Source organism: Oncorhynchus tshawytscha, linkage group LG14, assembly GCF_018296145.1.
Source record: "Oncorhynchus tshawytscha isolate Ot180627B linkage group LG14, Otsh_v2.0, whole genome shotgun sequence".
Taxonomy (NCBI): domain Eukaryota; kingdom Metazoa; phylum Chordata; class Actinopteri; order Salmoniformes; family Salmonidae; genus Oncorhynchus; species Oncorhynchus tshawytscha.
This window is the reverse complement of record NC_056442.1, coordinates 54,524,727-54,537,419: the sequence shown is the minus strand read 5'-3', so window position 1 is coordinate 54,537,419 and position 12,693 is coordinate 54,524,727. Positions and strand designations below refer to the sequence as shown.

The following is a 12,693-nucleotide window of genomic DNA, read 5'->3' as shown; positions in this document are numbered from 1 at the left end:
CCTCTCATTATTCTGACCTCTCTCATTACTCTGGCCCCTCTCTCATTACTCTGACCCCTCTCTCATTACTTTGACCCCTCTCCCATTACTCTGGCCTCTCTCTCATTACTCTGACCTCTCTCTCATTACTCTGACCTCTCTCTCATTACTCTGGCCCCTCTCTCATCACTCTGGTCTCTCTCATCACTCTGGCCTCTCTCATCACTCTGGCCTCTCTTATCCCCTGGTCCCCCTCTCATCACTCTGGCACCTCTCATCACTCTGGCCCTCTCACATCACTCTGGCCCATCTCATCACTCTGGTCCCTCTCATCACTCTGGTCCCTCTCATCACTCCCTCTCATCAGTCTGGTCTCTCTCATCACTCTGGACTCTCTCATCACTCTGGACTCTCTCATCACTCTGGCCTCTCTTATCACCCTGGTCCCCCTCTCATCACTCTGGCACCTCTCATCACTCTGGCCCCTCTCACATCACTCTGGCCCATCTCATCACTCTGGTCCCTCTCATCACTCTGGTCCCTCTCATCACTCTGGTCCCTCTCATCAGTCTGGTCTCTCTCATCACTCTGGACTCTCTCATCACTCTGGACTCTCTCATCACTCTGGCCTGTGTTAGCCTGCAGGGCTACAACCTATATAGCCTCGCCAGGCCTCTAGTGACCGAGCCTCTCTCTGATCCTCTCTCCCTGTTAGAGGGCTCTGTGAGAAGAGATATCCTACCGGAGAGCTGGGTGAAGTTACTGCTATGTTTCCTAAACCCATCAAATCAGGGGCTAGGGGCTAGGAGCTAGGGGCTAGGGGGCTAGGGGGCTAGGGAGCAGACAGGGGTTTGATTTCTGACTGAGCACTGAAAGAAGAGGAGAATGAATGCTTGTGAGCCTGCAGTGAGAGAACACTCTCGTTTCATTCGATTCGATTAGGATACCTGTCAAACACTACAATGAGCTAAGAGAGGTGTTAAGAGGACAAGCTGAGTGAGGATTAATGTAAGATGGAGGATCTTTTATTACAATAACTGACTTTGAGGAGGCACAACAACACACTACTGTGGTCAATAGAGGTGTTTCTTTTTGTTTCCAACTTGACCATCATGTGTTTCTTGGTGGTTTCTAATTGGACATCATGTGTTTCTTGGTGGTTTCTAATTGGACATCATGTGTTTCTTGGTGGTTTCTAATTGGACATCATGTGTTTCTTGGTGGTTTCTAATTGGACATCATGTGTTTCTTGGTGGTTTCTAATTGGACATCATGTGTTTCTTGGTGGTTTCTAATTGGACATCATGTGTTTCTTGGTGGTTTCTAATTGGACATCATGTGTTTCTTGGTGGTTTCTAATTGGACATCATGTGTTTCTTGGTGGTTTCTAATTGGACATCATGTGTTTCTTGGTGGTTTCTAATTGGACATCATGTGTTTCTTGGTGGTTTCTAATTGGACATCATGTGTTTCTTGGTGGTTTCTAATTGGACATCATGTGTTTCTTGGTGGTTTCTAATTGGACATCATGTGTTTCTTGGTGGTTTCTAATTGGACATCATGTGTTTCTTGGTGGTTTCTAATTGGACATCATGTGTTTCTTGGTGGTTTCTAATTGGACATCATGTGTTTCTTGGTGGTTTCTAATTGGACATCATGTGTTTCTTGGTGGTTTCTATTTGTCCATCATGTGTTTCTTGGTGTTTCTCTCTGGTCTCAGGAGGATGATGAAACACTTTGGAGCAAACAGACAGAACAGCAGTCCAAAACTAGAGGCTAAGATGGCAAATATCTCCACAGCTACAGTGTACTTCCCAGGAGAGCTGACGTAGGCAGGGACGAAGGAGATCCATACAGCACAGAAGATCAGCATGCTGAAGGTGATGAGCTTGGCCTCGTTGAAGTTGTCAGGGAGTTTCCTGGCCAGGAAGGCTAAGAGGAGACAGAGAGAGGCCAGCAAGCCAATGTAGCCCAGCACCAGAGAGAAGCCTACCACAGAGCCCACGTCACACTCCAGGACCACCCTCGGCCCCCGACCCTCTCTGTCCCCCCTCTCAGCCGGCCGGGGTGGAGCTAGGGCCAGCCACAGCACACAGATCAGCACCTGTGGAAGGGAAAGGGGTTTGGAAGGAAAAAGCACAGTCACCATAACAACAGAATATGGTCAGTGAAGGAAATAAATCAATTCCAATAGTAAAAACTAGATGTTCACCTGGATGAGTGTGCAGATGGAGATGCCCATCCTTTGCTGAGCTGGGCTGAAGTATCTCATCAGGTTCTCTCCAGGCAGAGTGGCCCTGAAGGCCACCAGCACCACCACAGTCCTGCTGAGCAGACAGGAGATGCAGAACACAAAGCTTATACCAAACAGGGTGTGTCTCAGCATACAAGTCCATGGCTTCGGCCGGCCAATGAAAACCAGTGCACACAGGAAGCAGAGCTTGAGTGACAGCAGGAGCAGGAAGCTGAGCTCAGAGTTGTTGGCTTTCACCTGAAATGAGACAGAGAATGAAAATGTAGACTGAGTAACATCATAAATCTCATCCTTATACAGTATGACACAATTCGGTAACATTTCGCTACGCCACAAGCAGTTCCCTACACCCGCAATAGAATCTGTTAAATATGTGTATGCGACCAATAACACCTGTTAACTTCTTATGGGCAGGTGGGACAGTAGCGTACCACCTGGCCAACATCCGCAAAGAACGGATACAGGTTCTCTTCCACGCGCTTGGAAACACTGCAGACGAAATGGGAGCCACCTAGAAAAACTACAATTTATGGCTCATTTTTCCAAAAACCAGCCTGAAACTCTTTTTAAGGACTGTTGACATCTAGTGGAAGCCCAAGGAACTGCAATCTGGAAGGACTTTGCCTTATAATAAACGTGACAGCCATTGAAAACAGTGGTAGGCTGAATTCTTTTTTGGGGGGGATAGTTTGTCCTCTGTGTTTTGCCAGCCAAATCAGTTCTGTTACACTCACAGACATAATGTTAACAGTTTTAGAATCTTTAGAGTGTTTTCTATCCAAATATATAAATTACATGCATGGCTTCTGGGCCTGAGTAACAGGCAGTTTACTTTGGGCATGCTTTTCATCTGGACGTGAAAATACTGCCCCCTACCCAAGAGAGGTTAAATATGTGTATGTTACCAATAACATCTGTTAAATATTTGTATGTGGCCAATAACATCTGTTAAATATGTTACCAATAACATCTGTTAAATATTTGTATGTGGCCAATAACATCTGTTAAATATGTGACCAATCACATCTGTTATATATGTGACCAATAGCATCTGTTAAATATGGACCAATAACATCTGTTAAATATGTGACCAATAACATCTGTTAAATATGGACCAATAACATCTGTTAAATGTGTATGTGACCAATAACATCTGTTAAATATGGACCAATAACATTTGTTAAATATGTGACCAATAACATCTGTTAAATATGGACCAATAACATCTGTTAAATATGGACCAATAACATCTGTTAAATATGTGAATGTGACCAATAACATCTGTTAAATATGGACCATTAACATCTGCTAAATATGTGACCAATAACATCTGTTAGATATGTGTATGTGACCAATAACATCTGTTAAATACGTGTATGTGACCAATAACATCTATTAAATATGTGACCAATAACATCTGTTAAATATGTGACCAATAACATCTGTTAGATATGGACCAATAACATCTGTTAGATATGTGACCAATCACATCTGTTATATATGGACCAATAACATCTGTTAAATATGGACCAATGACATCTGTTAAATATGTGCATGTGACCAATAACATCTGTTAAATATGGACCAATAGCATCTGTTAGATATGTGCATGTGACCAATAACATCTGTTAAATATGGACCAATAACATCTGTTAAATATGGACCAATAACATCTGTTAAATATGTGACCAATAGCATCTGTTAAATATGGACCAATAACATCTGTTAAATATGTGACCAATAGCATCTGTTAAATATGTGACCAATAACATCTGTTATATATGTGACCAATAGCATCTGTTAAATATGTGACCAATAGCATCTGTTAAATATGTGACCAATAACATCTGTTAAATATGGACCAATAACATCTGTTAAATATGAGTATGTGACCAATAGCATCTGTTAAATATGTGACCAATAACATCTGTTAAATATGTGACCAATAACATCTGCTAAATATGAGTATGTGACCAATAACATCTGTTAAATATGGACCAATAACATCTGTTAAATATGTGACCAGTTAAATATTTGACCAATAACATCTGGTAAATATGGACCAATAACATCTGTTAAATATGTGACCAATAACATCTGTTAAATATGTGACCAATAACATCTGCTAAATATGTGAGTGACCAATAACATCTTTTAAAGATATGACCAATAACATCTGATGTGTGATCAATATGTGACCAATAACATCTGCTAAATATGGACCAATAACATCTGCTAAATATGTGAGTGACCAATAACATCTTTTAAAGATATGACCAATAACATCTGATGTGTGATCAATATGTGACCAATAACATTTGATCTGAACTGAGACTCTGAGTCAATATTCACGTAAAATAAGAAATTCCCCTCGACCACGCCCACAAAGTGGGAAAAACAAACATTCTTTCCTAATGACCCGCTATGTAAAATGATCAACTTTATCGTCAAATTTGTTGTTACACAGATATAATAAAACATGCTGAAGAAGCTGCTATGTCGTTCCATGACACGTAACAAGGTAAGCCTGCGAGAAGAGTCGCTTGGCTTCAAGCTATTTGGTGTGGGAGAGTGGGAAATGTGGTGACCTGGTGAACAAGTAGGCTAAATACAGCAATTTGTGTGTAAAACATTTTATCACAGGTTAAGATATTTAACTTGTTGTGTGTTAGTAACTCCACTCACTACTTGTAGTTGTATAGTCTGTTAGTAACTCCACTCACTACTTGTAGTTGTATAGTCTGTTAGTAACTCCACTCACTACTTGTAGTTGTATAGTCTGTTAGTAACTCCACTCACTACTTGTAGTTGTATAGTCTGTTAGTCTGTTAGTAACTCCACTCACTACTTGTAGTTGTATAGTCTGTTAGTAACTCCACTCACTACTTGTAGTTGTATAGTCTGTTAGTAACTCCACTCACTACTTGTAGTTGTATAGTCTGTTAGTAACTCCACTCACTACTTGTAGTTGTATAGTCTGTTAGTCTGTTAGTAACTCCACTCACTACTTGCAGTTGTATAGTCTGTTAGCAATTTCACTCACTACTTGTAGTTGTATAGTCTGTTTATATGTGTTGTTGGTCTTGGCTAGCTTAATGTTCCGGTCGGTAGCTAGCTAGTGGCTGCTAGCATCGTCATGAAAAGGGACATGAGGGAAGCCCTACAATATTACACTTTACGAAATTGTGAGAATGTTCTGGAGCATACAATGTTGACAGGTAATCTTTAGACATATTGTAGTTTTCTTAAATGTAGTTTTGAAATGGACTTAAAACAAGCAGACCACAATAAAATTGTGTTTGAAAAAAGTAAACTATTTTCTGTCAGTCAATGGGTAACCTAGGTAACCACAGGTTGTCTCTCTTGAAAAAGAGATGTTATCTAAATGAGAAAACCTGTATAAATAAAAGTTTTTAAAAATTAAAAATTAAATTTAAAAAAATTATACCAACTGATGTGGCTCATGCAATGGAATGTATTTTTTGAAATGTCAGTAGAGTTGACTCAACAAATCACAGCACAGATTGAAGGGTACACTTCCAGCTTTTACTTCCTGACATCGGGAAGGAGAGAACACTCAAAGGGTACGTTGGTAAATTCACTCTGAAGTGCCAGAGAGCGCTCAGAGTGCACTCTGGGCATTCCGTAAATTCAGAGCATTGTCAGATTGTCTGCTGGTAAATTCAGAGGTTTTCGCTCCTGGAGCATTTAGAGAACCCACTGGACGCTCTGGCTGAGGAGTAGGGTTGATCCGAGCATTCTGACCTCACAACGGCAGTCAAGCACCCAAGTGAACTTGCTAAAGTTAGCTAGCTTGCTAGCTACTTCCAGACATAAATGAGAGATCACCTCACTCTGACCATTTTATTTGCCCTAACAAAGCTGGTTTGGCTACTTTCGTGTTATCCAGCACGTTGGTGACTATAACTGGGTTGCTGGCAACAATTGATTTAAGCTACAGTATTTAGAATCAGAGGAGAGTGCTCTGAAATCGGAATAGATTAGCCAGAGTGAATTTAGGAACGCATCCAAAATGCCTGCCAGTCCATCCATTATGCCATCATTGACTTGAATGGGGACACCCGTTCTATTCATTGTATTATTATGATCACATGATTCAACTCACCAGGGGAGTATGGCGGTGGTAGAAGAAGGTGGCCAGGGCTCCAGCTGTGAGCGTTGCCCCGGAAACTGAGATGACGGACAGGATGACGCCCATGGTGTCGCTGTAGGAGAGGAAGTCCACCAGCTGTGGGACGCAGGCCGTACGATCTGGGTTGGACCAGAAGCGCTCTGGACACCTGCTACACTCAACTGACCCTGACAGAGAAGGAACAGAAATCAAGAGTCAGAATCAGAACCAGTCAGGACCAGGACCAGTCAGAACCAGGATCAGTCAGGACCAGGACCAGTCAGAACCAGGGCAGGTCAGAACCAGTCAGAATGAGGACCAGTCAGGACCAGGACCAGTCAGAATCAGGACCAGTCAGGACCAGTACCAGTCAGAATCAGGACCAGTCAGGATCAGCAGAATCAGTACCAGAAAGAATGGGGACCAGTCAGACTCAGGGCCGGTCAGAAACAGGACCAGTCAGAAGCAGGACCAGTCAGAATCAGGAGCAGTCAGAATCAGGACCAGTCAGAACCAGTCAGAATGAGGACCAGTCAGAATCAGGACGAGTCAGAGCCAGCCAGAATCAGGACCAGTCAGAATCAAGACCAGTCAAATATGAATTGGAATGAGAAAAGTAGATAGACGACCTGTTGTGTTGCTGATCTCTCCCTCAGCGCAGGACAGACAGTCGAAGCAGCAAACGGGCCTCCCCTTCTGTACCGCATGTCTGGTACCAGGGGGACAGGCAGCACTGCATATAGACACAGGGACCTACCGGACGGTGGGGAGGACGCAGTCATCATCATCATCATCACTATTATCACCATTATTACACACACACACACACACACACACACACACACACACACACACAGGCAGGTTTACTGGGCCCCTCTGGGGAAAATGTGAGGAATCTGACCACATAAATATCTAACATTCAGTACCATGTTGTTGACAGAGCTTCCTGTCTGAACTAACATTCAGTATCATATTGATGACAGAGCTTCCTGTCTGAACTAACATTCAGTATCATATTGATGACAGAGCTTCCTGTCTGAACTAACATTCAGTATCATATTGATGACAGAGCTTCCTGTCTGAACTAACATTCAGTATCATATTGATGACAGAGCTTCCTGTCTGAACTAACATTCAGTATCATATTGATGACAGAGCTTCCTGTCTGAACTAACATTCAGTACCATGTTGTTGACAGAGCTTCCTGTCTGAACTAACATTCAGTATCATATTGATGACAGAGCTTCCTGTCTGAACTAACATTCAGTATCATATTGATGACAGAGCTTCCTGTCTGAACTAACATTCAGTATCATATTGATGACAGAGCTTCCTGTCTGAACTAACATTCAGTATCATATTGATGACAGAGCTTCCTGTCTGAACTAACATTCAGTATCATATTGATGACAGAGCTTCCTGTCTGAACTAACATTCAGTATCATATTGATGACAGAGCTTCCTGTCTGAACTAACATTCAGTATCATATTGATGACAGAGCTTCCTGTCTGAACTAACATTCAGTATCATATTGATGACAGAGCTTCCTGTCTGAACTAACATTCAGTATCATATTGATGACAGAGCTTCCTGTCTGAACTAACATTCAGTATCATATTGATGACAGAGCTTCCTGTCTGAACTAACATTCAGTATCATATTGATGACAGAGCTTCCTGTCTGAACTAACATTCAGTATCATATTGATGACAGAGCTTCCTGTCTGAACTAACATTCAGTATCATATTGATGACAGAGCTTCCTGTCTGAACTAACATTCAGTATCATATTGATGACAGAGCTTCCTGTCTGAACATTCATGTGTTATTTGTTTTTTTCCCCCTGTCTTTCTCTTTGCTGTATGACTGCCTCAGGGAGAGAAACTAAACAAGTCTCTTTCTCTAACACACACACACACACACACACACACACACACACACACACACACACACACACACACACACACACACACACACACACACACACACACACACACACACACACACACACACACACACACACACACACTCCTCTCTGCTTCAGAGAAACTTAGCTAAATGGTACTCACCTCATCTCTGCTGCCTCCTCCCCACACCACCTTCTCCATATTGATGTGAAACTGGTCGTCCACTCCCACTGAAGACAGAAAATGGCCGACCTGGACAAACTCTGCTGTCCCCTCGTGGGTCACATGCCAGTTGATGATGTCATAAGAGGCAGGCGGATTACCATTCATGTCGAAGTGGATCAAATCCCCCACAGGAGTACTGAAGTTCACTCTCCTCAGATAATGAGCAATCTCAAAGACAAAAGGTTTATTGAAACAGGATTAAGAGTTAGAACCAGTGTTGGCTTTGGGCTTTTAGTGCTCAAGACTTATAAAGTGTTTCCATTGTATCCTGACTGGAAACGTTAGAGTTGTTAACCTGGAAACAGATCAACATGGTATTGTCACCTGGCTGGGCTGAAGCTTCCTGATATCAGGGCACTGTCCACTATTAAAGGGTCCCTCCCCTGGTGGACAGGCCACCATGTCCTGAATGGCGTGGGCGATGGCGTAAACAGCCTTGTACACATTGTAGCTGGCTCTCAGCTGAGACACGTCAGCATACTGGCTCTCCCCCTCACCTAGGATTGACACTTCATTTTACTGAGACAACATCGGGAATGGATCAGGACACATAAAACACATTAGTTGTAAACTTTCCCTCACCTATGACCTCTGAACCAGTACACTGTCGCCGGGACGACGGGGTCATGCTGAGGTCAATCCCCAGAGAACACCCAAAAATCTCCTCCCACAATTCCCTCAGGAAGGGGTCGGATTTCTGGTATTCCCCATCAGGACGGAGGCGTGTTAGGAAAGGCCCCAGGCTGTGAATGACAGCTTTCTTCAGGGCAAATCCAATAGTCCCGGCAAGAGAGGGCAGGTTTTTGGGGGAAGAGAGAGTAGAGTAGGTGACCCAGGCTTCCGAGGCAATCCACTGCCTGTCCGTTATGTTCTGACGGACAACCTCTTCCATCAGGGCCTGAAGAATGAGATGGTTAAAAAGATCAAGATAGTCAAGTTGAAGTACATGATTATCAATAAGAAAATACTTGTCTATAAAGGGCATCAAGACATAGAAGGACAAAAACACTCTGCTACAGTTGTGTAACAAACACTTAACAATACTCTGACCAGTAACTGATTACCCGTGCATCCTGAGAGATAGCGAATGTCACCACCACTCTGGCAGTAGATCCTCTGATGGTGTCCACGATGTGCTTCATCCGTCTCTGAGATGGTACCTTGGGGATGCCCATTAGTGAGAGAGAGGGAAGAGAGTCAGAGAAAATCAGAGAGAGTGTTTCTATTTTATATTCATGGAGAGGGGGCGAAGCAGAGTTAAAGAGAGACAGAAATCATCAGAGTGAGGTCGTACCTTGGGGATGACCTCTGCGTAGGCGACACAAACCCCAGATCCTTGGAGATCTTGGAGAAGCATCTGAACCCCAAACTTTCCATAGTCATCATCCCCTGACACCAGCCCCACCCACTCCCAGCCCAGCTGATGCAGCAGCCTGGCCATGCCCCGAGCCTGGAAGGCATCGCTGGGTATCGTACGGAAGAATGACGGGTACCTCCAGTTGTCACTCAAACAGGCACAGGAGGCAAAATAACTCACCTGGGAGAGAACAGAGAAAGAGAGTCAGGGAGAATAAGAATTTGTAAGACTCAGAGATCAGAAGGAGAGAAGTGAAGGAGAGAAGAAGTGAACATAGAGTCATCAAGATAGATATTTAATTGAATGTGTAAGCGTTATCTAGATATATATTTGAGTGTAATCTGTAAGAAAGTCATTTAAATAGATATTTGAATGTAATCTGTAAGAGAGTCGTTATCTCTTTCCATCCCAGTCTGTAATCCAACCCCATGCCTCACCATGGGTAAATCAAACGGCCCGAGGGTCTGTGCCACCACGATGGAGGCTGAGGAGCGTGCATCACCGATGACGACGGGCACCTCAGGGGTTGCTCCACACTCTGTGCCTGCCACAGAGGCCTCCTGGCCTGTCACCATGGTTAGGGCTGCCCCCAGAGTAGTACCCTCTGCCAGGCATGTGTCAGCAGCCAGGAACCCCAGGGTGAGGTTAGGAAGGAGGAATGGGTCGCGGTTAATCTCCTCCACCGCAAAAATCATAGTCTGGAGCCAACGGTAAGCACGCTGGTAGAACCTGACAGATAGAGGAAGGGAAGAGACAGGTAGAGAGGAGGTAACTGAAAACACTTAACATGTGAAAACAATGACACAAAGCTGTCATCACACATCACTTCGGAGTTGCGTACTTTGTACATGTCACATTTCCCTCAATACTCCTGAACTCCTGCTCTGGTAGAGGGGCTTCCACATGGACGGGGAACAGGCCTCCAATGACCACATCTCCTGCTCGATAAACACTGCCCGAGATGGGGTTAGCCATCAGCCGACAGGCCCCCCCTCCACCTCCAGACTGACCCCAGACGTACCCAAGGATAGGGAGGCAGCAGAGCAGCCACAGCCAGCCACAGAGGTACATCACCTGGATATAGACAAGGTCGAGGACTGGGAAAGTCTGTCACCTGGAGAGATCAAAGCAAGATCGTACAGACAGAACACTGAGTAAATAGAATGACATGAACAAAGAAACGCTAGCAATTAAGAGATACACCATACACCATACACCATACACCATACACCACGGACACCTGTAACCAGACAGTTGTATGAAACAACAGTGATAGACACACAAAAAACATGTTCCATCTCTGCCCTACCTATCAACAGTAAACCTTATCCTGGTGAGAGAGACGGACAGACAGACAGAGAGATTGAGTGTCTGTCAGTCTAGCATCTCCGGCAGAGAGTGAAAGAGGGAGAGGAAGAGGAGAGAAGGGGAGATGCTGATATAGGGAGAAATGAGCCCCCGGCTAAAAAACAGGCACACAGCCACCAGGGGGTGCTTGTAGGGACGGGTGGGGCAGGAGGGGGTTAATTGGGGCATGTTATTGGAGGATAACTTGGGGAACAGGTAATTGAGGGTAATTGGAGAAAGCCTATGAGGGTGATGTTATTGAAGGTAATGTAGTAGGAGAGGAGAATCAGCGTCTGTTCTTCAACAACATCTGATGATACGTCATACTGTATTCATTCTTATGAATGATTGTCTTAATAAAATACTGTACATGTGACTAAATCGAGTCACCCATTCCTGCTGTCAAGTCACCTAGTGGCCTCATGGGTGGAATATTATTCATATTTTTCACAGTTTCACAAATAAAAAGCAGTCGAAAATCCGGTGTTTTATGTCAAAAAAGAAATTCAGTCTTCTGTGATGTATATAAAGTTTAATATCGGGATGCAAACTCAAAATGGAATACATTTAAACTCTATATCTGACATGGTACAGGATTCTTATTTTTTTGAACCCATAACCATGTGTGTGAGATGTACAATAATAATTAATAATTTTGCACGCCCAATTTTTCAGTTTTTGATTTGTTAAAAAAGTTTGAAATATCCAATAAATGTCGTTCCACTTCATGATTGTGTCCCACTTGTTGTTGATTCTTCACAAAAAATACAGTTTTATATCTTTATGTTTGAAGCCTGAAATGTGGCAAAAGGTCACAAAGTTCAAGGGGGACGAATACTTTCGCAAGGCACTGTACATTTGTCCCTAAGTAGATTTGTTTTAGGACTAAGAAACACTCTGTACGACCCCGATTTAGCCCACTGAAGTAAAAAGGTGAAAGGGATGATTGGAGAGAGAGAGAAAGAGAGAGAGAGAAAGAGAGAGAGAGAGAGAGAGAGCGACAGAGAGAGAGACAGAGACAGAGAGAGAGAGAGACAGAGACAGAGACAGAGACAGAGAGAGAGAGAGAGAGAGAGACAGAGAGAGAGAGACAGAGAGAGAGAGAGAGAGACAGAGAGATGGAGACAGAGACAGAGAGACAGAGACAGAGAGAGACAGAGACAGAGACAGAGACAGAGACAGAGACAGAGACAGAGAGAGAGAGAGAGAGAGACAGAGACAGAGACATTACATAAACATTTTTGTTGACAACATGAATTTGACAAATCAAAGGTATTTACTGTAGTCATCTGCAAGTTTCTGCAGTTGCTCTTCACCAACGTCATCCTGCATCCATCACCTGCATAGTGGGAGGTTCTATCGTCAACCAATCATTGTTTGTTTAGTTTGACCCACGTGAACGTGACCAAAGACATGACTGAAACAGGAACCAATTTGCGGGGATTCAAGTATACAGTGGACATACAAATGAATCTGATATTATTGTCTCTCT

General features: G+C 43.4%; 1 protein-coding gene across 1 annotated transcript; it reads right to left on the bottom strand.

Annotated features, from left to right (window-relative positions):
- Positions 1–1,621: 1,621 nt before the first annotated feature.
- Positions 1,622–10,925, bottom strand: LOC112267316 (extracellular calcium-sensing receptor-like). Its single transcript, XM_042296627.1, has 11 exons — positions 10,696–10,925; positions 10,292–10,583; positions 9,792–10,034; positions 9,562–9,657; positions 9,080–9,395; positions 8,822–8,994; positions 8,435–8,665; positions 6,995–7,118; positions 6,360–6,553; positions 2,192–2,470; positions 1,622–2,083 (listed from the first exon to the last, which is right to left on the bottom strand). Exons 1-11 carry the CDS (start codon positions 10,923–10,925, stop codon positions 1,655–1,657), a joined length of 2,607 nt encoding a protein of 868 aa, XP_042152561.1. The 3' UTR covers positions 1,622–1,654.
- Between the last annotated feature and the right edge of the window lie 1,768 nt (positions 10,926–12,693).

Excerpts from the sequence above, each read along its gene's own strand:
- LOC112267316 (XM_042296627.1), bottom strand. The coding sequence starts at position 10,925 with ATGTACCTCTGTGGCTGGCTGTGGCTGCTCTGCTGCCTCCCTATCCTT. Across the intron at positions 9,658-9,791 it reads ACGCAGAGGTCATCCCCAAG|GTACCATCTCAGAGACGGAT; the intron begins GTACGACCTCAC and ends GGCATCCCCAAG. Across the intron at positions 2,471-6,359 it reads ACCACCGCCATACTCCCCTG|GTGAAAGCCAACAACTCTGA; the intron begins GTGAGTTGAATC and ends GTCTCATTTCAG.